General features: G+C 54.5%; 4 protein-coding genes and 1 non-coding gene across 5 annotated transcripts; 2 read left to right on the top strand and 3 right to left on the bottom strand.

The window, feature by feature from the left end:
- The first annotated feature begins 100 nt into the window (after positions 1-100).
- Positions 101-182, top strand: BZA05DRAFT_t173. The gene has a single exon. It is a non-coding gene; the product is annotated as a tRNA-Ala (tRNA).
- Positions 183-5,190: 5,008 nt separating this feature from the next.
- Positions 5,191-6,114, bottom strand: BZA05DRAFT_397851 (uncharacterized protein). The gene has a single exon (XM_051483656.1). It carries the CDS (start codon positions 5,651-5,653, stop codon positions 5,231-5,233), a length of 423 nt encoding a protein of 140 aa, XP_051339309.1. The 5' UTR covers positions 5,654-6,114; the 3' UTR covers positions 5,191-5,230.
- A 3-nt stretch (positions 6,115-6,117) lies between these two features.
- Positions 6,118-8,706, bottom strand: BZA05DRAFT_397855 (uncharacterized protein; the record flags this gene model as incomplete). The annotated part of the gene is made up of 1 exon (XM_051483657.1): positions 6,118-8,706. One exon carries the CDS (start codon positions 8,704-8,706, stop codon positions 6,424-6,426), a length of 2,283 nt encoding a protein of 760 aa, XP_051339310.1. The 3' UTR covers positions 6,118-6,423.
- Positions 8,707-13,241: 4,535 nt separating this feature from the next.
- BZA05DRAFT_44053 (uncharacterized protein) lies at positions 13,242-14,050 on the bottom strand. The gene is made up of 2 exons (XM_051486602.1): positions 13,842-14,050; positions 13,242-13,772 (listed from the first exon to the last, which is right to left on the bottom strand). The coding sequence occupies exons 1-2, from the start codon at positions 13,951-13,953 to the stop codon at positions 13,372-13,374; spliced, it is 513 nt and encodes a 170-aa protein (XP_051339311.1). The 5' UTR covers positions 13,954-14,050; the 3' UTR covers positions 13,242-13,371.
- Positions 14,051-24,400: 10,350 nt separating this feature from the next.
- On the top strand, positions 24,401-25,807 carry BZA05DRAFT_373473 (nucleoside-diphosphate-sugar epimerase; the record flags this gene model as incomplete). Its single annotated transcript, XM_051481726.1, has 4 exons — positions 24,401-24,587; positions 24,643-24,842; positions 24,897-25,411; positions 25,472-25,807. The coding sequence occupies exons 1-4, from the start codon at positions 24,568-24,570 to the stop codon at positions 25,805-25,807; spliced, it is 1,071 nt and encodes a 356-aa protein (XP_051339312.1). The 5' UTR covers positions 24,401-24,567.
- Between the last annotated feature and the right edge of the window lie 55 nt (positions 25,808-25,862).

Raw genomic sequence — 25,862 nt, forward strand, 5'->3', positions numbered from 1 at the left:
GTCGTAGCTGGCAAGGATTATGTTACCGCGTGATCGATTGCGTCTTTGATTTTTGTGATTACGGCTCAGTTTTGCCATTATCGCTCGGTGATCATGATATGGGGGTCTGGTTTAGGGGTATAACGTCTCATTCGCATCATCGTGACTTGAGAAGGTCTTGGGTTCGATTCCCAAGTCCTCCATCTTTTGTTGTTTTGTTGATGGCGTGTCCTCCTCCCAGTCTCCTCAGTCCCGGCATTCCGTCACAGTAGTGTACCATACATGGTCCTGCAGCGGTAGCCTATGTAAAGCCTAAAGCTTCGAAACCTCCTTCCCCGCAGGCTGATAGTTCCCCCTACCCTGCCGATTCACAGCCGCGACGACATTCACGTCTTCTTCCGCCTGCTAATCGATTCCGCCGCGTTTTTTGCTGTGGCTGTTGTCAGATGCGGTTCGGGGTCGCGGTTGGTAGTTTCCGCCGCCTTGACGGTTGACTTCGGCGGTGGTTTCGAAATCTTCGTCGGATGAGGGAGACGACAGCATGGGTTGGTTTAGTGGGTCGGGGGCGGCGGGCGGCTTTGCGGTCGCTGGGGCGTTCGGGGACATGAATGTGTTGTTCGCGGAGGATGGATGGACTGGTGGACTGGTCGAGAGGGACTGGTCGAGAGGGACAGCCGGTGCCGGCGCGCGTTTATATCCTCCTCCGGGAAACAGGTCGACCACCACCACCACCGCGTGTGACGTTAGTATGAGAGGTTTTCCTAGGGAGTATCAAGAAAAGCGGAAGGGACGTCCGGCGAGCCGTTGCCGACGGTGGGTGAGTGAAGGTGAGGTTCCGCGGCAGCGCTTAATCGCGAGTTAGCTGTCATTAATGCATGTCTCACCAAGGCAGAACCCCACATAACCACGTTGCCAGTTGGAGGAGCTTATTCGATCGCTCGCTCGCACGATGTTGCGTTGTTCGTCTCGTCGGCAGGTATTGCGATTGGCCCGAGTCGCTGGTGCGGCTGGCGGCTGCTGGCTGGCGGCCGTCACATCATGCAAAACGGCATGGGTGGGAATGATGGATGGCTGACGGTCGGGTCTGTCCAACGTCTGTCCGTCGTCGTCGAGTCCGTGACGGCTGGCGGTGTAGCGGAGTGATAAGTAGTTGTCGGCGAGAGGAGGATCTGTCGGTGGGAGAAAACGGCTGTCGGTGGGAGAAAACGAATGCGGTTAGTAGTGGGCATCAACGTTGGCGGGCATGGCGGGGTCGTTTTCTTCTTCTTCTTTCTTGATCATCATCTATCGAACAGATAGTCAACCCCCACCTCCTTTCTCTCCTCCATGTGCGCTTCATTTATCTTCAGGCCTGGAGAGGCATTCGCAAAGAGCCGTCACAAAAACGGCTAACGGGCCTATTATTTTTCTCTCACTCGGCCACCGCCGGTGGGGGTCGCTCGAGTGCCACAGGGGTTGCGGGGCCGTATCGGCGGCACGGCCATGTCGATATCGGTGGGGATATGTACGAGACGGCCATGTCACATCAGTATACAGAGCTATTCTTGGCTCGTCTACGGTCTACTCACCGTCTCACTCTCAGTCTCGGACTGTCCCACGCCCAGAGCAGAACGAAAAAGGTCCCAGGATCTTTCCCGCTTGCCGGACCAAAAACCCCGTGTTCTCGATAGGTATCCTGCATGGCCATGGGGCCCTTGATATGCATATTCTGTGCACACGTTTCTCAGTCACTCTGTCCCGTTCTGCGAGCTCTGCTCTTATCGGCCGTATCATACCAGATATGCCCCACCACGATACGATAGTCGGGATCCTACGGAGAGTATGTACATACACACGCACCGAAGAATCACCGTTTCGATTGCTCCACCCTGCGATCGAACCTCGCATAGGTACGTGCAGCTTCCGAAACCCACCTCCCATATGGCATAGCACCGGTACCGTACCGTATCTGACCGCCTCCGGACTAATTAGGCAGATCGTCAAGCGCACGAATTGTCGTCAGGGACCTCCACGACCACGACCACGACCACTCGGACGCGTCTCGTGGCATCGTGCAGAGGAAGATGTAGAATTACATGGCACATAGCCGTGGGTATGGGCTCACCAACTCGATGGTGTTATCCACCGCTTACGCCGCCGCCACAGTCCATGGAGGCTAGCTAGGCTGCCAGCCGTGGTTGCTTACCGACCGGTGATGGGCCAGATCTATCATCTATGTTTCATGCGTTACGGGCGGGCGGGTGCCTCGGGTGCCTGCGCTGTGCATGTAGAGTACAGCGAGGTCGAGCCGAGCCGGGGAATTCAAGCACTCTCGTCGTCCACGATCCTTACCCGGGCCAGGTCATTCGTTCTCCTTGCAAGTCGCGTCGCAGGTGCATAGCCCACTACCCGTCTCGACTCTTTATGGGGAGGATGAGGATAGAGCTGGTCAGCGGGACGGAGCATATGCACCCACCCTTTTTTCCGTCCGGAGGGTCAACGAGCAGGAACAGGAACAGGAGCAGGGAAGGGAAGGGAAGGAGCACTGCTTCATCTCGGAAAGCTACACCTTGTATCGTATCGTACGAAACAGGATCCTACCCGTCTCAGCCAGCCAGCCGGCGGCATCCCGTTCCCGTCTCGGCTCGCTCGATCGATTGTCCGAATTATATGTAACCCTGTCGACGTTCGTGATACACGGGTGTCGGTACGGGTAGGTACAGACAACAGGACAGGAAACAGGAAACGCTATGGGGGAGACGGGGAACCTGATCGGCGTCGTATTCCCGGTTTCGCCCATTCGATTCGGAGTACGCCCTCCGGATCATCTCGTCGTGTCTTTCTGTCTTCATGTCTTTCTGTCTTTATGTCTTTCCACACCTACATACCTGACATGGCGGGAACTGTGACTACCTCACCCGCAATGAAACGCCTTTTTGCTTTTCCTTTTCCTTTCGTGCTGGCCCCTGGGAGACGGTATGGAGATGGCGCCGAACGGGATCGAACCTGAACGATTCCTGTAACTATAGCTCACGAACTCTCAGCTCCAGATAGGTACAGTTGTCTGGCCCCGTATGAATGTACGAGTCCTTTACCGCACTGTACTACGCTGCCTCCCATCCACCCTCCCACAATCCACCTCGATCCAGGCACAATAGCAACTCATAATATGGCATATGTGCATAGGTACTCGCAGTTATGCTTCATATCACGCACTCACCCGCTACGCTACGTTACATACGCTACTCATCCTCCCAAGAGCCAAGGGTCAAGAGTCAACTTTCTAGAGTCAAGACGCCTCTTTGTCTCTTGTCTCATGTCTCTTGTCTCATCATGGCGGTGGCAAGCAGATCACCCCCATCCATGTAGGCGAAGAAAAAGCCGTTCCGTCACGAGCAAACAAGGCGAGCAAATCAGGGACCTGTTCCTAACCCCAGGCCCACTCTGGTCAGGCCAGTAATGAGAAAAAGCACCAGCCGTATACATGTAATTCCTCACCCTCACCCTCACCCCCACCCAAGGGCCAACCGTACGACCGCGCCGCGCCACGTGGAAGGGTGGAAGGGTGGAAGGATGGAAAAAAAGGCCCAATGGTGAAACCGCCCCTCACTCCTCTCCCCCGTTCACTCTTCCTCCCCATCCCCCGTCCGAGTTCATGTTCATTGTCCGTTTCGCTGCCGGCCAGGGTGAGGGGCGCGGGTACGGACAGTGCACCGCTAGAATATGAGGGGGTGCAGTGCGTGAGTGGGTGGGTGGGTGGTGGGGGGCGGACTCCGCAAAGCAAGGGCAGATGGCCCAAGGACGAGCGGCGACCGGCGTCATCGCTGCATCATACATAGGTGGCCGTGGCCAACTCCGCGCCGCACAGCAGGCGAGGCTGGCGCGCAGCAGCCTCCTCCTAAGCTCAGGCTCCTCAGCCCACCGTAATAGCTAAGTCTCGGCGCCCTCAACAGTCCACCCCCCTCTCAGCCCTCTCAGCCCACCCCATCCCCCATCCCCCATCCCCGCCGCCCATCTGCTGCGGCCCCACTGCTGCTACTGCTGCCCCAGTGCTACGGCAAACCCCGTCGTCGTTGTCGTCGTCGGCACCGCGGCCGTGGCCGTGGTAAACCGGCATTCCTTACGAGTCTTGGGAGTTACGAACTTACGATACCGTGAAAAGTCTAGCCTAGCCTTTGTATGTAGCTCGCGAGCTCCGCGAGCCCCGCCGCCAAGTTCTAACTAGCTTCCGTTGATCAGTGATCAGTGTCTTCGAAGCTCGAACTTGGCAATTGCATTTGCATGTGCTCACTCCCTCCCTCCTCTACTAGTGAGCATGGACTGTTGAGTCCACTGGGACTGACCGGCCATTCACCACATGCCTCTTGGCCAAAGAAGTTAGCACGGTTTCTCACTCGATTCGACTCGCGGATTGCTGTCCATTCTGTCCCGTCCCGACAAAAACGTTTGGCGAATGAGTCCATGTATATACATGGACATTGAAATGGCAGATCTGGCGAGAAAAGGTCTCTTGTGTAGTCCTCATAGTCTATACAGTAAATCCGAATTAGTCGGTCAAGTTTCCAATCACCAACTCCAACTCCATTTCAATTTCCATTTACAGCACAATCAAATCCAGCACAATCCAGCACAATCCAGCACAAAATCCAGCACAAGCCGATCCTTGCCTTGCCTTGCCTTACGGCCAAGCACTGTGAGCAGCATTGTATTGCAAAATCATTATTTTAACCCTTTCATTATACTTTTCATTATACATTTGTTTACAGAGTTCCATATTTCCCATTCCCCATTTCCCATTTCCATTTCCATTTATCCCCCCCTCCCAACCCCCAACCCCCAACCGAAATCCAATCCAGAAATTCACACCCAATATGTCGCAAGAAGGCACCCTCCCGCCCACGCCCAAGTCCACGCCCCGTTTTTACCTCACGCCCTCCCCTCCCTCCCTCCCCAAGCCCTCACGCCCTCCCTCAAGCCCTTCCTCCCCTCCATCCCCACCCTCCCCACCCGCCCACCGCCCACTGCCCACCGGCAGCCCACCCATTCGCTAAACAAAAAAACCGCAGATAAAAAAAAAACCTGATTAGATCCCAAGACGTAACAAAACAAAACAGCTGTTCAGTACTCAGTGCTCAGAAAGAAAACACCCCCTGCCCCGCCCCCCCCCCCCCCCCCCCCCCCCCCCCCCAGTCCCCGCCGCGGTAAGATAACGAAAGGCAACGCAAAATTCCTGTCTTTCTGTGCTTGTACACTGTAGAGTCCAGTCCATATCTCACCCGCCCGCCCTCGCCAAACCATCCCATCCGCCTGCTCCCATCCATATCCATACCATCCGCCCAGCCATCCCATCCATCCATCCCATCCATCCAAAAACCGAAAGAAAAACAACTGAATAAAAACACATTGCTTTTCGTGTTGTAAAATCAACCCATCCGAGCCCAATCCACCCCATCCATAAAAATAAACAAGCGAACAAAAAACGTTGCATACAAATCCAAACAAAAGTGCACAAAACACCCCACCAAGCCCACCTCCCACCTTCAACAAGCTGAAATAAAGAAACCCTCCCTTGTCCTCCCCGTCCTCGCCCCCCTCCCTCTGCCCCCGGGAAGGTGGGACCGGAAATAGGCAAGTTGAAAGCCCGATGCGAAGTGAAGGGCACAAAAACGGTAGCCAAAAAAGCAAACGCGTGCATTGCAGTAGGTAGGAGCCCAAATAAAATCAAACAAAATATCAAATATCAAAATCAAATACAGATGACCGCCACCAAGACCAAGAACCAAGACCAGGTAAGAAGTAGGAACCGAAAATAACATGCGAGAGAGAAAATGAAATCATTCCAGGCCCCGATTAAATAAAAAACTCAAGAAAACCCGATTTTTAGCGAGAAAAGAGAGAGAGAGACAGAGGGTGAAAGAAAAAAATGGAATCACCGACGAGAAAAAAAAATATGTACGTATATCCGAAATTAACAACGAATCAAAAAAAACCAGAATTAAAAAAACAAGGAGGCAAGCAGGCAACAAACAAGGGATTAGAAGAAACAAACAAACAAACAAAACAAACAAAACAAAACAAAACAAAATAAAACAAAACAAAACAAAACAGAACAGAACAGAACAGAACAGACAAGACAAGACAAGACAAGACCTTACTCCCCCTTAGCAAAAACCCTCTAATGAACACACACACACACACACACACACACACACGGTAACAGGTGTAACCAAGATCCGTAGCCGTCCGGTCTCTCTCCTTGCTTTCAAACTTCCATCCATCTCATCTCGCGCCGCCGCCTCCTCACTTCCTCATGTGGTGGTGGTGGGAAAAAAATACAAAAAAAATCCCAGGTGGAAAATAAATACCGGCCATGTAATGTAGTCCAGGGGTGGTAGTGGTGGTGGGGTGTGGGACATTTCAGGCTGAGACATGGTATGCAGCTGCTAGGTTCCTAATGGGCGGTCGTTACAGGAGATCGACCTTGGCGAGTACACTAGTATCGCCGCCGACCGCTAGTATCGCCGTCGTCGCAACCTCGCTCAGCTTCCGCCGCTTCTCCATCGCTTCGCGCTCTCGTCTTGCCTTGGTCTTGCTGCTGCCGCTAGGCGCCACGCCACTCAGTATTCGGCTCGCATCGTTTGGCGTAAAGTTGACGAAACTCCTCTCGCCCGACACATCGGTCGGAGGGAGCTGCGGCTGTTTCAACGAGGTGCGAATGGATGAGCTGCTGGTCTTGCGTGCTGATGGCGGTCGGGATGCCCGCGCCTTTGATTTAGACGTCTTTGTGGCGGCGAGGGCAGCTGTAGCAGCGGCAACGACGGCCGTGTCGTTGTGATTGTAGTTGTTAGCGTTAGATGTCGACGGTGGTCGAGAGGGGGGAGTTGGCGGAATTGAGGACTGGCGCTGGTGAAATTGGGGGTAAGTCAGCCACGGCTGCTGATTGTACCCAAAGTCGAACCGGAAGCCGGGGGATTCCGGCGGCGAAGGCGCTGCAGGCGACGACTTGAGGTGTTGCACGGTGCGCACGTATTCCTCGCCAGGCGAGGGCGGCTGATGGGCATACACAATCGAGGATTGTCGGGTTTTGATGTATGGCTCCGCGGAGTCGCCGCGGCCAAACGATGAAGCTGCCGGCGTGTGTGGCGTCGCACTATATTGCGATGCAAGGACGTGAGTGGAGGAGGCTTGCTCATGTCGTGCCCATTCTTCGGCGCTAGCTTCCACCCTCGCTTTGTGTTCCTCTTCTGCCGTTGCAGCTGCAGTTGCGGCACCCCACCAATGCGCCGCTACTACCGCCTCCGCCGCAACGGTGTCGGTGGTCGAAAGCGCGGGGGCCACTTCGGCGATGCCATGTTCGGGAGGGAACGCTTGCGCCCATGCCGCCGCTCGGTGGTGATCGTACTCGTCGACGGGGTGCGAGAAGGAAGAGTGCCGCGACTGTTGGACGAAGACGGCCTCGGTTGGGTCGCTGCTCCGTCGAACGGCGTACTGCTCAGCAGTGTTGGCCTCGGTGGAGGTTTCGTGGATCGTATTGCTGTGGAGGGATGAGGACATGCTGTGTGATCTCGATGCGATTCCCGTGTTGAAGGCATATTGCGTGTGCAGGCCGTCGGCAGATAAACCATCGTTCATATAGTGGTGCGGGTTGTTGTTGTCGTTATTGCCGTTGTCGTGGTGCTGGTGCTGGTGGTTGTGGTGGTGCGCCCCCGCACCGTTGCTACCACAATACCGGGGAGTATTGGAGGTGGCGGTGGTGACAATCATGTGAGAGAGATCGTTGTTCTGGGTCGTGCCAGCTTCGCGAATGATTTCTTCCAGCTCGCCTGGTGTCAAGGAAGACTCGGAGAGTAGACGATGCTGGGACGCACGGTGGTGACAGTCTTCCATGCTTTTGAACGGCCGCAGCTCGTTGACGAGAGATCGACGCACCGAAGAGAGATCCCGGCTTTGTCGACGGTGGACTCGTTTCTGGACGGTGATGGCTAAGGGATCACGGTGAAAGGGGGTTGCTTTTGGTTTCGTCGTGATGGCGGTTGAAGATGATTCAAGGTAGTAGTCTATTGGGGGTGAGGGTGGAATTCTCGAGGGGGTGGTGGGATTGGGAGTGGTGGTGGTAGTGGATCGAGTGGACGAAGGCACGGAGGCTAGTAGCGGCAGTGGGAAGTGTTTGGTGCCGTTGCGGCTACTATTGCTGATCGACTGCTGCTGCTGCTGCTGATAGCGGATGTGGATGTGCTGGTGCTGCTGGCGTCGATGCAGCTGGCGGTGGTGTGGTGCGGCGGCGGGCGTTGGGATGAGGGTACCGGGCTCAGTGGCACTACTGTAGAATAATCCACGGTTCCCTTGGGTGGTAGTAGTGGTGGTAGCAGTGGTGTGCAGGAGGTGCGTGTGTCTGGGTCTCTTTGAATATCGGATTGGGTACTCTCTCTCTACTGACTGCTGATACTCATCGGCGGCGACGGACTGGTCCAACCGACCGTCCTTATAGCCTTCCTGTATCTGTGCTACCGAACCCATGCATTCAACAACGGGCGACATTTTTACGACGGCTTCCTGATGGGGAGGGGACCAAGGCGATCCGCCTCGATACCGTGCATTGGGATCTTCGGCAAGGTTGAGGGAAAGATGAGCTGCAGGGCATGCTGGCGACGGAGGAGAGGAAGACGGAGAGGCAGGAGCAGGAGAAGGAGGAGAAGGAGGAGGGTGAGTAGGATATGGCGAAAGATTAACGTTGGCGAGCAGAGACATCGAACGCGAAGGGGAAGAGGGCTGCGTAGCAAACGTATGCACGGGATTGGACGAGGACGAGGTTAGACTCATTGGACGCCCAGCCGCTGTGGCGCTTGACGTAACGTGCCCTCTGTGGGTACTGAAGCCATGCTGATTATTGCTGGTGGTGGTGGTGGTTGTGTTGGTGGTGGTGAAGGGTGTGGTGGCCATGGGAGAAAGCGGGAGGCGGGATTGCAGGTGCGGGCCTGGCAATCCTGATTTCAATCTGGAGGATCCAGAACTTGTACCCCCTTAGTCTGTATTAATCAGGCGTCGGTGGTCGTCGTCGAGCGTGGTACAAGTGTCGGACGGGATGATGACGAGAAGAAGGATCGATGTCTGGTTCTACGGCCACGGGAGGGGATTGATGCACACGGGGGAGGGGGGTATGAGAAGGGGAAGGGGAAGGAGACGGAGGAGCTGGAGAAGGAGAAGGAGAAGGAGAAGGAGAAGGAGAAGGAGAAGGGGATGAGGATGAAGACGAGGACGAGGACGAAGACTAAGACTAGGACGATTATCAGGATTCAGGATGAGGTGAGCATTGGGGAAAGTTAGCATGACCGACCGTCACTGCAGCAGCAGCAGTGGCAGCAGCAGTGGCAGAAGCTAGTACAGCCCGTTTGCTGCTATACCGTTGGAAGGGGGAGAGCATTGAGCATGTATGTAGCACCAAGGTCGTGGCTGCTGCTAGTAGAATGGATGCTGGTAGAGTGGATGCTGGTCAAAAAGTGGACCCCCCAGCAGCAGCAGCAGCAGTTGTGCACCGCAGCCCTGGCACCAGAAGCACCAGCACCAGCCCGAAGGCACGGCGAATATCGGAGGCCAGCCAGCCAGCCAGCTGCCAGCCTGTCTCCGTTTTCGGCGGCGGCGGCGGCGGCGGCGGCGGCGTGATGTCGCTCTGCCACGCCGGTCGTCGAAAGTGTGCAGTTATTAGTGAGTATCGGCCTCGCCCTCGCCTGATGATGTCTGCCCCCGGGCGTCTCACCGGCGCCGCTCGTTGCTTTTTCCTCCGTCCCGGTTCGGACCGTAGTAACTAGTACCTACTACGTAGCCCAGAGCCAGTCTGAGACTCTACTCACTTCACTTCGCGCGGGTAGGTAGGAAGCTCTCAAGCCTCTTTGAGTGTGCTCTCAGACACCACCGAGACTGCGGGGTACGGTACGCAGGCATGCAGGCAGGCTGGCAGTTGAACTATTTCCTACATACAGACATACATAGCTGCCTTCCAGCACGAACGGATAATGCACGCCTCTCCCGCTGCAGTTGTCGCAGCAGCGGTTGTTGTTGTTTTGTTGTTGTTTTGTTGTTATTTTGGTTGTTGTGCTGTTGTGGTTGTTGTTATTCTTGTTAGTTATCATTGTTGTTGTTACCTATTCCTGTTGGATCGGAACGAAACCTCTCTCTCTCGCTCTCTCTCTCGCAAGGTCCGAATGATCATTGGCCTCCGGCTTCCTAGTATACCATCAGCAGCAGCGAGCCTGCTGACGATTATGGCGGGCCGGGATGGAGACAACAATATCGATGGGGGGTGGGGAACCCAGGTGAGTTCGGGAGATCGCTCCAGCTCTGGAAGGAAAAACCAAAAATAAAACAAAATCAACACAAAAGAAAAGAAAAGAAACCAAAAAAAGGAAAGAAACACCGCCCGAAACAAAAGAAACGAGAAAAAGCACTCTCAAACCTCTTATCATTAGGGGACTAGTAGAGTTGACTCTAACTAGAGCATCTAAACTAAACTACCCGCTTTCCACTAACAACTAGACTAACCATAGAACCACACTAACTAGAATACTACCTAGCGGTGTATGATATGATGTAGGGGGATTTGGTATGGTCGTGTGCACACCGACTCCCGAGTCCCTCTCTCACTCTCTTGGAGAACCGTACCGAACAAAGAAAAACAAAACAAAAAGGCGGAACAGAGAAGTTACCACACAGCACAATACCACTAATAGAATAGAGTAGTCCTCGACTCCTCGGAAGGCAGCCAATCATCGCTAGTTCGTTCGTTAAGTAAGTCCCGTAGTCACTAGTCCTGGATGCTTACCACTCTCCAGTGTCCAGTGCCAGCCCCCAGCCTCCAGGTCAGGCTTCAACACACTCGGAGCCCGAGTCTGAGCCGGAGCCGGAGTCCGGAGCCCCAGGAACTCCACTGTCTCAACTGTCTCCTTGATGATCTATTTCCAGCACTGACGCCGCCGTTCGCCCGTTGGACTTACCCGAGTACTGGAGTACTACTACTGCTACTACTCCTGCTGGTGGTAGTGGTACTGCCAGTACTGCTCTGCCGAGGACGTGGGGGTCATTAGGCTGGCCGGCAGGTAGACAGGCACCTGGCAGGCAGGCAGATAGGCAGTTTATTTATTCATGCTGGTGATGTGGGGAAAGATGAACGAGTGACGAGTGACGAGTGACCCCGGCCGTAATCAACACTGGTGTAGATATCGATATCGATACCGGTATCGGTATCGGTATCTAACGAACTCCACTACACAGCGGCATGGCTATCTCATACCCATTATCGTTTGTCCTTTGACATTTTGATCCAGAAGAGATATTCCCCGGATCAACCAGAGTAGACATATCATACAGGAGCCCAGACAAGACAAAACAAAACAAAACAAAACAAAACAAAACAAAAAACAAAAACAAAAACAAAAACAAGACATTCCCGAGTTTCTTCTTGCACCAGCACCAGCACCAGCACCAGCACCAGCATTCCTCGGAGGAGGGGCGGGGCGGGGGAAGGGAGAGGAGAGGACAGAAGAGAAGAGGAACACTTTTCATGTTTCGAAAAAGTTTCGAAAGAAATCCATCCAGATGGGAGACTGGGTCCCCGCCGCCCGGCCGGAAGGATCCCGATATCTTCCTACAATCTTTCTCCTCCGCTCCACATCCGTGCGACCTCACCTACAGAGATATCTGATCGAACGATCCAGGCGGTCGTGGCTGGTGGGTTTAGTTATGGTTATGTGACTTTGAGAAAGAAAAAAAGAAAGAAAAGAGAGAAGGAATAGCCACGACGCCACGACGCCGCCGTGAGGAAACCACAAACATCACCGTACGGATGTACAAATAACTTCCAGCTTCTAGATAACTTTAATCTTAAAACCCACCATCGCTTTCCCATTCAACGTTGTGAGCTCAGTTTTCGGATCGTCAACGCTCGCTGCGCAGCCAGCAGCCAACAGCCAACAGCAGCAGGAGCAGCAGCATCGGCGGCATAATCACAAACGTCCCGCGTGTTCGCTTCGGCTATATGCGAGACGAGGCCAGGCGAGTTAAACCCCAGTGGCCGCTGCAGCTGAGGGAGGCGATTGGATTGGATTGGACAGGATTGGGCGGTGGAGGGGGCAGTGGAGGGGGCAGGCTCTGGAATTTCTTGCTTGCTTTGCTTGATGTCTCTCCTGCCTGCTGTGCGAGTACTGCGGTGGAGGATGTAGGCACTTTTTTTTTTAACTCACGTATGATATGTACGTGCTAGTTTCAGAAACCACACTTCAACCGTCCTGCAGTGGGCAGCTGCCAGTGTGGGACGGTGGGACCTGGGTGGTCACTGGTGCGAGGAATGGAATGGAAGGGAATTCCCAGTGGGCGCCACGGCCTACGGGGATTTACATGAGTACATTTCCTGGTCACGTAAGCCGATAGAATAGTAGCGGGGTTCCCGCCGCCGTCCGGTGTGTAGGAGCAAGTGCTGGTGTATACTTAGCAAGTATTATGACCATCGACGTCTCCAGTGTCCACCATGTCGAGATCACCCGCCGCCTCACCTCGCCTCGCCGCCTCGCCGCCTCGCCGCCGCACCGCCGCACCACCACTAGCCGTCCCTTGCCCGTGGAGGAGCATGGGCAAATGCAAATGCGCATCCCGATTCCGCAGCCACCTTACCCATCCTATCCATCCTACCCAGTAGTCCAGTAGTTTACCCAGTGTACCCAGTGTACCCAGTAGTTTACCCAGTGCCCCCCCCCCCCCAGGTAGGCGCAAGTCCCAACACATCGACCGTCCAAAAGCGGATGTCTCAACCACTCTCTGGCTCCCGATTCGGTCGCGCCAGGACGCGACAGGTCGCGACAGGGCGCCCGGAACGGACAAGTGCACATCGAAGCGGTAATTTTGTCCCTGATCTACTTGTCTAACCCCTTCCCACCACCACCCCAGCCAGCCAGTAATATCCGGACTACAGAAAATACATACAAGAGTGGAGTGGAGGTTGGACTGGACTCGACTGGACTGGTCGCTGGCTGGCCAGGGGTGGCGAGGGACGGGGAGGGACGGGGAGGGACGGGGAGGGACGGGGCGGGTATGTAGAGTAGAGTAGAGTAGGGGCGAGACGAGAGAGAGAGATGATGGGAAAGAGAGAAAGAGAGAAAGAGAGACATTCGGGTAACGACAGCGGTCAGTTATAAAAAGTAAGATTGCCCTGGCGAAGAATGAAAAAAGAAGGAAAAAGAAAAGAAAAACACACTTTTTGTACAGTACGGTACAATACTTGTGCTCGCCGTGTTCGACCGAGCAGCAGCTACGGCCTGCGGCCTGCGGCGTTCACACACGTAGACTCTAGAGTACTCTTGGGATATACATACGGAAATATATCCCACGCGAGAGGCGACGCGAAACTCGAGAGTTGAGATGGCACACTCATAAAGGAATTGGAGGGGCCCGGGGGAAAAGATAAACGGAAAGGAAGGGAGGAAATGGGGTGTGTGGAATGGGGTCCAGTGTATGCATATTTACATGTGATGCACCCTTCCGTGAGGGAATTGCCATCTTGCACTTTGCCATGGGCCGTACAGCGGGGGCAGCCACGGGGAACAGGAGGATGAAAATCCTGCCGCAGGTCGTGATGGTAAATTCGTGGAGACGACGACGGCGGCGGCGGTGTGACGGAGCGATGAAGGAGCCGTCGGCGAGAGGAGCAAGTGAACGAGGACTCTGTCGGCGGGAGGAAACGGATGTGGTTAGTATGTAGTGGGCATCAACGTTGGCTGGCATGGCGGGGTCTTCTTCTTCTCTTCTTCTTCCTCTTGCTTGATCATCATCTACAGAATAGACGGTCAACCTCTACCTCCTCTCTCTCTCTCTCATCGCCTACAGAATAGACGATCAACCTCTACCTCGTCTCTCTCCTTGTGTGTTCTCCTCCTCTCGATCCGCTTCCCGGCCTGGAGAGGCATTGGCGAAACTCGCAAAAATGGTGGTCGCAACGGACGGGTGCATCATGCGCTGCAGCGCTGCAGTGCTGTGCGGATATCCACCGCAGAAGGACGAACACGTGCCCGATGCAAGACGCGTTTGCCGGGCCAACTTGTGCGGATGCTTGGAGGGTGAGGAATCTTGCCGCCAACAAACACGTCCTGACCGCGCCGGGCTCGAAGGGGAACAACAGAGTCCAAATGGGTGAGGATTACTCTGCTTTAGCGTGGTTGTTCGAGATCAATCGGAGGAAGGGTGATCTGAATGGGAAGGGAAGCGAAGGGACGGACGGCAAGAAGAAGCAAAATCCTCAGCAGCGATCCTTGGTTGGTCACTTGCAACCTCCTATCACCTTCCCCCTCTCTCTCCTCCCCACTCAAGTAAGAAATAGGTAACTTCTCACCCCCCCCCCCCCCCCCCCCCCTCGGCTACATACCTCCTAACCTAATATTACTTACATCTTTTACTTCTTCTTACTGACTCTAGCCTCCAACAGAAACATGGCCTATCCCGTAAGAACAATCGACCAGACCAAACCAGACCGCGCCAACTAACCAAGCATTCTGTGAGTTGGATAGAGCTGCCGCACGCTGTCTCAGTTCGCTCCATGTTCCAGAGATGCTTATGTGCTCGTTAGCTATCTCGGATGACCGTCTATCTTAGCAGCGGCAGCAGCCAGCAGAGGGTGATTGTTCATTCATGCTCACTAGTAACGGCATGGCATGGAAGCTGCAGTGCAGCCGTCCACCCACCCACGCACCCACCAACCAACCCACATATATGCTACAGCGCGCGATGGAAAAAGTGACTGGCGTCGGAACGATCTGGTTCATGTTTTTCAGTGCATTGGCGCGGCGACGGGGATCCGCTACTAAGTACTTGGTTACAACTTAACTTACCTGTCATTTGCCGAACATCGTCGCAGGGAAGAAGGAAGAGTGCGGCCCACCCAAGCCTGTCAGGAATCTGTGATTTCCCACATCCCCTCCCAATGATGGCCTCCCCCATGATGCCCCCTCGAGGCTATCCGTGGCCTACGCTCCTCCCGAATCTTGGAGGATCGAGTCCAGCACAGCAGGCACTGGTGCGATTTACCGCCGTGCGCGGGATGGCGTCACTACATACGAAAAAATCAACTCCCCGTTCGTGCGGTGCCTGCGGTACATACAATACGGTGCGTGCGGTACTGACTCATGAGGCGGTGGGGTGGGGGGTGGGCTGATGTGCGGGGCTGATGGCCCATGGGCGATGGATGGATGCGATATACCCTAGTCGGAGTGCCGGCATGTCACATCCAGACTATGTGGATCTGCTCCACTTGCGATTAGTTAGCCCAGCCCAGCACTCCCTAACTACCGAGTTGTTGGTGCGCATCGAGCGAGTAGGTACTATACATAACCCCATAAGTACACGTACCGCTACAAGCAGAAGAACTCTAAAACAAGAACATGGCATTGGCAAGAGTCAAAACGCGAGAAAGCAGCATCGAGAGTCGAGATGCACGGTCAGCAAAAAATGCAAAAACATGCGTGCTCAAAGTCACGTACCGTACACATCAGCGCGCAAAAAAAAGCTATTTGCAACTTGCAAGCCGTCACGCGGTATAAATACCTACACAGACTACAGACTTTACTTGCTTAGCGTGGAAAAGAGAGACCCGCTTTGCAGCGGAGGTATGTATGCACGGCACATATCCATCTATCATACCGTGCCATTATCGATCGAGGCGCCACGAGACGAGATGAGACGGACGCAGTTATCTGATCCTCTCGGACATGATTGGGGGGGTGGCGCCTGCTCGGTGCACGTAGCGACGTGTACATCACCTGAGCAAGTACATACTTCTTACTTACTTGCCTATGGGTTCGTCTGTGCACGATTACTACGACTACCTACTCTACTTACCTACAGTCAGTGGCCGCAATCGGCAGCTCCGCGAATCGCACCTGTGGAGGGGGAGCGACGGGCCGTCCGATCCGACAGTTCGGTCGGCGCCGGGATAGGGCCGGGGACAGGACAAGGCCGGGGCCCCCGCCCCCGCCCCCGTTATTAGTAAACGGAAAGTCCGTCGTGGGTTGAGAACCAGGAAGCAGAGCCGAGCGGGAGGTGCCGACCGCATGTCGAGCCGAGTCTTGCACGATACCTACATGGCCTGGCTTATAGGGTAGGTACTTACTTACTTACCTGTCAAACAGCGTCTAACGCGGTGGTGCGTGGGTTAGGTACTGCATGCGCTGTCACGCTCGTCGAATCGAGGAGAACGCCCGCTCTGGATGGATGGTTGGAGATTCCCCCTCCCCCCTCGACACCCATTGAGGAAGGAGCAGGAGGACGAGGAGGAGAAGGAGGGAATTCGACTTGGAGTCTCCCCTCCCCTTCCACCCGCCTGCCCCCCGTCGGATACGTTTGAGTGCAGACTTATTCATACCATACAGATACCGATTGAGCAACGTCGAGTCGGTGCTATGTACTCACTCATCCACAGAGTTCTGGACGGATGTGGGTAGTTGGTTATGTACTCCACTATCCGATGAGGCAGAAATTGGCGGCGTGCAGGCATGGCAATGACAGCTCTTTCCGTACGAACGATACGCTCGTTAATCCTGAGACTGAGACTTGCTTGCATGACCGAAGTGGGAGAGGAGCACAATAACTGGAGCAAAAACGGCCGCAAGAAAGCAAGATTGGTGCAAACGTCTCTGAGGATTGATGGCAAGAGTCGAGAGAATGTCGTCCAGCCGACTCACGCGGGAGTGAGAGAGGAGGGCTCTTCCGCCACCGGATCAGCAGTGGCGAGGGCCATAGGAATTGCTCAGCTGGTCCGGTCCGCTGATAGCGGGAGATTTCGGACTTCAAGAGGCGGGAAAAGGAGGAGGACCTCAGAGCTCCCCCCCATCCCACAGGAACATATATCCTAGCACACGGGGGAGAGATACACAGCACGTGAAAGTGGATCAGAGAGTAGGTGCATGGCGGCTGGGTGGTGTCCGTGAGTGGTTGAAATCTTTCATGGAAGAGCCCTGAAGAATATACGGTTATGTCCGCGCTGCCAAGCAGGCTCGTCGCCGTCTCTCCCCCCCTCTTCAAGTGTATGTTGGTGTTTCTCGAGCCCCCCGACATACCTACTTGGGTATCGTCACGAGTGCTCGATTGGTAAATGCATGCGCACTCGGATTTCAGGGAGGGGGAGGCTCTTCAAACTGGCTCCAAACCCATAACTGTTTCATCATCGTGGGGCACGCACTAGTAGGTAAGTAGCCCAGGAACGAGTCGAGTCGAGCACCCCAAAGTCGTTCTTCGTTCCTTCCCGTCGGCCATCCTATGCCGCCTGGTTAGTTCGGTGTTTATATCCAGGTTCTGTCTCTGAATTCCAGTTCGGTCCTTGAGTCCGGCCTCGCAGGTGGTACGGACTAGAGCTCGAGCACCACCGCCACTGCAATCAGTCCAAGATCTCTGAGAGGGGAGGGGGGTATCCTCAGAATGGCCCCCTCCCTACTAGTATCGAATATCCTGCTTCTCACCCCCGTCAGAACATGATCAGCGGGCACCGATCCCCCATCACGAGCGTTGGATTCTGCTAGTGATGCGAGTGGAGCTATAGCTCTGCAGGCCATAGGAAACGCCGAGATGCGAAAGATAGAGAAATCGGGGGTTTCCTGCGGTCATATCATCACCCCGTAGATATGCGAGGCAACGCATCCAGATCGAACGAGACGAGGGGCGAGCAGGATAACAACAACAACATCAACAACAACGAGAAGAACAACAATAACAAGAACAACGAGAAGAACAACAACAACACAACTGCCAGGGCAGTGAGCGATTAAATTAGTCGCGGTTTCCTTCTCGGTCCCCCATCCTTCACCGTTCATCCTTCCGTCTGCAAGCAGCGGCAAGTCGAAGGGGTGCCATCGTAAAGCACTCCTGCTCCTGACGATGGCTTTGGGTAGCGGCGCCGCGAGAGTTCGAGTTCCGAGCTGACCAGAACACGCACAGTGTACCCACAGTGGTGTACCCACAGTGATGGTGGTGCACCCACAGTGTGTGCCTGTCAATCTATCACCCGCTGTGGTACCCGCATGCCGAGAGCGAGAGGAAGGGTTGCTGGACATATGGCCACGCAATTAGCTACATACTGCAGTTGAGAAGCACCTCCTCAAGCCTTTACAGCAGCCGCAGCAGCACCAGCAGGATCTACCGGTCTTAGCCATAGCCACGATAAGCATGTGGTTGATTTGTGGGACCACTTATTTTTTTTGTTCGCGGTCTTTAGGCGAGCAGAGCAGCGCGGGACAGGAGTCATTCTCGCAGTAACAGTAACAGCAACAGCAGATAGGTATGCCCATTCTTCGCCGACGATTGAACCTGGCTGGGCATGAGGGGGGCCACGGCCACTGGGAGTCGTTGTCATCCACGCATAAGACTAAACGTTATCGAATCACTCCCGGCACGCATCCATGTCATTGCCTTCCTGCCTGTCCTCATGCTTGCCCGTTCTTTCCCTATGGAATGCGCCAACTATTCCGATAATATATACTATGATTTGCAGGTAAATCCTCCTCAGCTATCCTTTCCGCTAGCAGACGCATTGCTCACAAATTCCCCAAGGACGAAAATGCGATATACGGCCCGAACGAGCAGTGATATAGTGCCAATCGGTGTGATTCCACAGACTATACCACATCGCAAGTATATATCACCGCCTCTCGACCCGTGGCCCAGGAACCGCACTGCGACCCTCCCGCTGTCAGTGCGAACACGGATCATGCACTTTTGGAAATTGCTAATTAATACTCTTGTTCCCTTCTGGACGATGATCGAAGCCCCCTGGTATTCACACCTGATACTTTTATTTCTACTACCATACCCATCACAAACTTTTGATCGCACTCCGTTCGGAGGAGGAGAAGGAGAACCCACTCATGCTGGCAGCTGGCAGACACGCGGAACGAACTTTACGCATCTCTCCTCCACCCACGCAGCACACACAGCACACACACACACACACAGCAGCAGTATAACAGTCCTGCGAGCCCATCATGGCCGCGCGTACACCCACAGCACACAACACAACCCTTTCGTGTCTCCTATCCGTCCATCCATCCATCCAGCACAACACACCGCACCGCACTGCACTGCACTTCCTCCGCTCTCGCCCCTCGCCCCTCGCACCACCACCACCCACACGAACCCCGTCCCCACCCCATCCCACTCCACCCTTGCAAACTCTGATAACCGCTCACATATCCGATATTAGTAGGCCCCGTACCATTGCATCAACATCATGCATCCATCTCTTTCCCTCCCTTGACCCTCCCTCCCTCCCTCCCTCGCCTTCAACGGCCTAGTATTTAGCGAACGCCGTATCATGTATGTCAATGCGCACCCCGTTTATATTGGAGCGTGGCGGGCATACATAGATGGATCGGCAGAAGAACGTCCGGGTATAATCCACTCTATTCCAATTTCCAGATTAATCGGAGTATGATACTTCATGTATGTACCACCTTAACCTACCACCCTAACCTGCTACCCCTCCCGCCCCACCGCCGGCTGTACCACGGAGAGCCTATCTTAAGCTTTTGACCAGATGAGTCGCCGCCAGGCTAGTATGTACTGAGACTTGGGGGAGGGGGGGGACTATTCCTGTACTCCCGTGTGTGCAATGTGTGTGTGTGTATTCGGCTGCCAGCTGATGGGTGATGGCCCTGGGTGATCATCGCAAGGGAGCCTTGCGCTGAATGTTCAACGGGCGGACTGTACTCGGGGCCTGGTCGCTACCGCCGTTGATGTCCGCCGGCTGCTGCTGTGGTATGTATTATGGATGTATGAATGGATGTATGGATGTATGGATGTATCATGTATGTCGAAGGGTGGTGGTGCGGATCCCCTGGATTAATCATTACACAGTTGACAGTTGTTGGAAGTTGGGTTTGCGGCGTGCGCCCCACTTCTGCACGGCGGCGGCGGCAGCGGTGGATGGATAGTATATGGATAGAATCTTCATGGATGGATGGATGGATGAATAGATGGATGGATGAAATACGTAGATCCTTCTCGTCCACTGTCCGACCGAAAGGGAAAGGGCTGGTCCTTGTATGCCTATTCACCAACTAACCGTAGCTAAAGTGTAGTTGGGTGGTGTGCGGCCATTGGACCGCAGGATTTACGATTCTTCAGGACTTGAAGCTAGGTAGTAAGTAGCTTCCTGATGATCTGATCCGATCGTTTGCATGATGGGTAGTTTGCAATGTGCATGATGTGTAGAGTAGTGTGGTGGATGGAGTGTGGTGGATGGAGTGGAGATGCGCACCACCCCTCACACTCACAGTCACGGTCACGGCCACAGCCACACTAGACTACTACATGAGCGGGGCGGGGCATCGGAGATTGTGATGAATGGAGAATCGAGAATGGGGGGAGAATGGGGGGGAGCCATCCAGCCCGTTGTGCAGAGCAGGAGTCAGGACATTGATCGGACCGTTTCCCCGACTCCCCACGCTTGCCGCGCTTCTGGTCTGCGGAGTGCGGACTAGTAGACACCAGAGCCGTGTTCTTGCTGCTGCTGCTGCTGCTCCTAGCTGCTCCTGTATCGCTCCTCGACTAACAGCTCCACCATGGCCTCCGTCAGCCTTTTTTCTTCCTTTTCCCTTTCGTCTCGTCGAGACTTTCGAGCTATGTAGGGAGAAGATGGCGGTTTTGTCCAGACTCCAGTGCAGAGTGCAGCGGTACAGAGTTCAGCGAGTGATACTGTGTGCGTTTCCATCCCGCACGCACGGAAAACTCTTCTCACCACTGTCTTCATGCCACACACATATCTCCCTCCTCCTACTAAGCCTTTCGTTCATCATACCAACCAACCACCTCCGCTCGACTTACATACAATACACATAAGAGCATCCATCCAGTTAGTTCCAGTCAAGTTAACTCCAGTTAGCTCCAGCGGGGCCCCGGGCCGTCCGACAGGCAGGATTCGATTCGAAATTCGATTTCAAAATTCAAAAAGAAACGAGACGAGACGAGACGAGACGAGACGAGACGGGACGGGACGAGACGAGACGAGACGAGACGAGACGAGACGAGACGAGACGGGACGGGACGAGACGAGACGAGCCCAAAGAATGCGGGGAAGTCAAAAGGAAAGAAAATATCTAACGGCTGCCACCCGCTGGCTCTGCTGGCGATTCAGAGGCGCGAACGGGATCGAGATTTCTTTCGCGTTTCACCACCACTAGCAGCAGCAGCGCCTGAAAAGAAAAGAAAAGGAAAAAGAGGGAGAAACAGCACACACGCACGAACATGCACACGAACATGCACATGCAGTGACCGCGGATTCTTCCGGCAAAATGCAAACCACAACACCCACCCACCCACACAGCGACAGGTGGAGCTTTGCCGGTACAGCACTGCACACTGCACACTGCACACATGCCATAGTTTGCCATAGTTTGCCATAGTTTGCCATATGTAGTTCGCAATGCAGCTCCTGGCATGCGGCACGCTGGCAGATGTGGCCGCTGCTGCTGCTGGTGGTGCTGGTGCTGGTGCTGGTGCTGGTGCTGGTGCTGGTGCTGGTGCTGGTGCTGGAGCAACGCAGGGCGGAGGTTAAACCGTTCGTTAGCCCTGGACGCACGAGCTCCGCACCGCACTGCACCGGACAGAGAAACGGCGCTGCTGCACGCGCACCACCACCACCACGATAGTGGTGCGTGAACTCCTGTATGAAGTATGTACTGAGCAGTGGGTGCTGAGTGCTAGCTGGCTGGCTGGCGGTGGGCTGCGTAACACAGTAACACTCAGCTCCCTCTCCCTCTCTCTTTGATCGCCCCAGTCGACCGCCTCCCTCCCTCCCTCCCTTTCCTCGCTGAATGCCTAGAATGCACGGAATGCACAGTCAGTGGGACGGCAGGAAGATGGAGGGGATGACAGATATACCATGCCACTTCCAAGTCCACTTCGAAATTCGCATATAGCGAGTACATACCAGCTTGCTTGCAGGTTTCGAACTAGACCTATCACTCACAGACTCGCAGTATTCAGACCAAAAAGGGGGTAAGGAAACGTCGCATCGACAAGTCGGGACTCGGGCTGGCTGGCTGGCTGAGTTTTTTTTTGTTTCCCGGCGCAGATCTAGTTCGGTATTTTTCTTTTCTTTCTTTTCTTTCTTTTCTTCCTTTCTTTCCAGAGTTAGCGTCAGATGTGTCAAAATCCGGTGGGTGGAACCATGGTTTTTTAAAAACAAAAATACATCTCTCGGTTGATCGAATTGGTTGAGCGAATGATTTCTGCCGAGAGTCGTACTTCTCATATAGAGTACTGCCGCTCTTCTTTACCGATTCCCTCGGTTTTTCTGTCCCCCGGGGGCCCCGCGCCCAAGGTTGCCCTGCCCGTACACTCTACGGAACACCTCCGACCCCAACTCCGACTCCGACTTCGGCGTCAATGGAGCAGTGGAGCAGTGATTCGTGAAGCCCGAGTTGAAACTCGGACAGTGTCGGAGTTTTTTATACACGCCCTTGGCAGTAGTAATTACTAGGTAGGCTATGTGCTAGCGCCCAGCGGCCTGGAAAAGGAACCGGCCGCTACACATGTACCACCTGGCCTGTCACCGTTGTATTACTCTAGCGGCCTCTCGCTTGGCGGTGGCAGCCGCTGAAACTTGCAGCCAGTACTACATATAATAGACATCGGTCTTGGCCACGCCCATGATCAGTCTGTCAGCCTGTCAGATGAACCTTAATCCCCCCCCTCCTTCCCTTCCCTCTGGGCCCTCTCCTCTCCAGAGCAATGAGTTATGAGTTATGTACGCCGGAGGGAACGTAGAGTATTTCCTTGCTGCAGCTGTTCGGACGAACAGACAGACGAACAGACGAACGGACGGCCCAGGTGTTAAGTTGGCCAGTTAGTTACGTAAACTCGCCAGCACGACGCTGTCGCCCGGCGGGGCGGCCCATAGTAGGCAGAATACACTTCGGCGCGGACTCGCGGAGTTTATATCCGTGGGTTCTACAAATCGTTGATGCAGCAGCACAAAATTGAACACACACGCTACATACCGTGCTTTATGTGTACTGTATTGTACATACAGCGCTAGGGTGAGGAGCAGGACGAGGAGCAGGAGAAGCAGGAGGTGGAGGTGGAGGAAGGGGGTGATATATCATGACCCGACTCGGACTCCCCCCCCCCCCCAACCGGTGGCACCCCCTGAGTAGGTATTTGGAATACACACCTACCTACCTCCTTATGCCATGCGCAGTATCCTTCCGCCCGCTGCGGCTAGGGATGAAATCTGTTGAGACGTTTTGATTGATTGCTAACTTTTCCAACTTTGCTTGTCAGGCAGGCAGGCAGGCGATAGGGTTTGGGGCTATATGCCGAGGCTCCTAAGTATCCATCCCTTTCGGTAGATGCAGATGCAGAATTCAGATCCCCACAGGGGGGAGGGACGGTGGGGGGCGGAGCTCACCTCGTCTTGCTTTGCCTCGTCTTGCTTATTCATGGAGGACGAGGTGAAGTAAGGGTGAGACTAATCAGTGATGACTGTGTATCATATGAGATCACTCGGTTAACCTGAGATCCCGATTCTTGGAATTGAGAGAAGAACTTGGCTTGACTAATGAGATGAATGAGTAAGACGAGAAGAGAAACTGCTCTTGAGGGGTAAACAACGAACTGAAGGGATGAAGTTTCAGACAGAGACTGCGACGATAGCCGTCGCCCGGGCTGGGGGCTTCAGGAGGCTTATTCTAGTGAGAAGCCAGGGACAATGTTGAGAAGCCACAAAGGCCATAATGGCTGCTTATACGACGATTCAAAAGGACAAAGAGCAGAAAAAAGAACCAGTGACACCGGAATAGACATACCAAGAGGCATGATACAAACAGATCCTGATTCCCGACACGGCCCCCCGAAACAGAGAGACTGATGTTTGTCGTATGTACGTCTGTACTGATGTGGCACAGGTGCTTCGGAGTACCGTGGTTTGGAGCATTGTGGTTCGGAGTACCGTGGGTATGTATGCAGTAGACGATTGGATGGTATTAATGTTGCTGCCGGCTGCTTTGTAAGCCGAACCCGGGCGTCGGGGAAAGCGGCCGATAGGTTTAGGTGTTCGATGGTAAGCAAGTAGACTTATTTGGACTGCTAATGTACCCCGCGACTTGGTTCTACTTCGTGTAGGATTGCTGATTACATATGCACAATGGTATGGGACGATGATTAGCGACTACAATTGCCGGGATGTCATACAGTGCTTAGTATTCAGGGAGCTGTTTGATGATCCGTAGTGGTTCCATCCTTGTTCCCGACGCGCATATCGACATTTGTCGGTACAAGATCTTCGTACGGGCATACACGCTGGTTGCGCCATCGATTGCATTGCACTCGAAATGTTCGTAATCATAGAATACCCCGCCTCGAGCACGCAAGCCAAGAGACCATGATACCTACTGGATCGATGACAGCTCCTTGCATCCCGCTGGATGATCGAACGGCGTCGTTCTGTATAAAAGGGCTCTCCGAGGCGTTCATTCAGCAATAGTTAGTACACAACACATTAATAACTTCTTCGGCTTCCATTCAGCAGTAGTCCACAACACATCAATAACGTCTACAGCTTCACCCCACGCACACACAGTTCTCATGGCACCCAAGTTTTTCCTGTCGGTCCAAGTTCGTCTCCTGCTTCTACGATCTACATACTGACATCCCCTCCAGCACCGGCGTAACCGGCTACATCGGCGGCAGCGTCTTTGCCCGCCTTGCCTCCACCCACCCAGAATACGAAATCACCGTTCTCCTGCGCAGCGTGCCCGACGGTTTCAAGGAGAAATATCCCAACGTCAAAATCGTCAAGGGCGACTTTGATAGCGCCGACATCATCACCGCGGCAGCCGAAAATGCCGATATCGTGATCCGTATGTACTCCCCCTCCATTTCCATCAGGTGGACAAAGGCTGACCTTCTCGCAGACGCCGGCAACTCAGACCACGTTGCCGCCAACGCCGCCATCCTGGCCGGCCTCTCCAAGAGCAAGACACCCACCTACCTCCTGCACCTCAGCGGCACAGGTACGGTAGCGGACTTCACGTCGCCCGACTTCGTCCCGGGAGCGCCCAACCCCAAGATCTGGAGCGACGTATCGGACCTTCCCACGATCAGCACGTTCCCTTTGTCCTTCCTCCACCGGCCCGTCGACAGCAAGATCCTCTCAGCGGCATCCACTCTGGGCGGCGGTGGCAACATCCGCACGGCGATCGTCGCACCGCCAGCCGTGTACGGGCGCGGCTCGGGCCCGCGCGTCACGCAGAGCTTCGCGATCCCGTTCTTTGTCGAGGACGTCCAGAAGTTCGGCGGGCGCACGTTCTACATCGGCGATGGCGCCAACGAGGCCGCCGTCGCGCACATCGACGATGTTGCCGCGGTGTTTGTCAAGTTGGCCGAGATCGCTGTCGCCGGTGGTGAAGGCGCGGATTGGAACGAGAAGGTACGCGCACAACCACCCCCCGGGATCGATTGAAAATTTGTTCGTCGCTGACACGCATAGGGCTACTACTTTGTTCCCGTTCACCAGCCCGGTATCACCTGGAAGTCCGTCGCTGCCGCGGTGGGAAAGAGCCTGAAGGCTCGAGGCATCATCAAGAACGCCGAGCCGATCTCGGTCGGGCCCGAGGACACCGACAAGATGATTGACGGTTCGCAGATAGGACTCTACATCTACGGATCGAATTCAAAGATCCGCGCGGATCGCGCAACGACCCTGCTGGGTCTTGAAGCAAAGGCTCCAGGGTTCTTTGAGGTGTTGGAGGAGGATTTGGATGATGCGTTGAACGATAAACAAAGGGATTCAGCGCAAATGAGAGCGTTGACCGGGACGAAGTAGCGAAAGAATGGAAGAATGTATGGATCTATTACATAGGAAGCGGGGAAACAAAAAA

Source organism: Tricharina praecox (genome assembly GCF_024521635.1).
Source record: "Tricharina praecox strain CBS 144465 chromosome Unknown BZA05scaffold_12, whole genome shotgun sequence".
NCBI classification, from domain to species: Eukaryota; Fungi; Ascomycota; class Pezizomycetes; order Pezizales; family Pyronemataceae; genus Tricharina; species Tricharina praecox.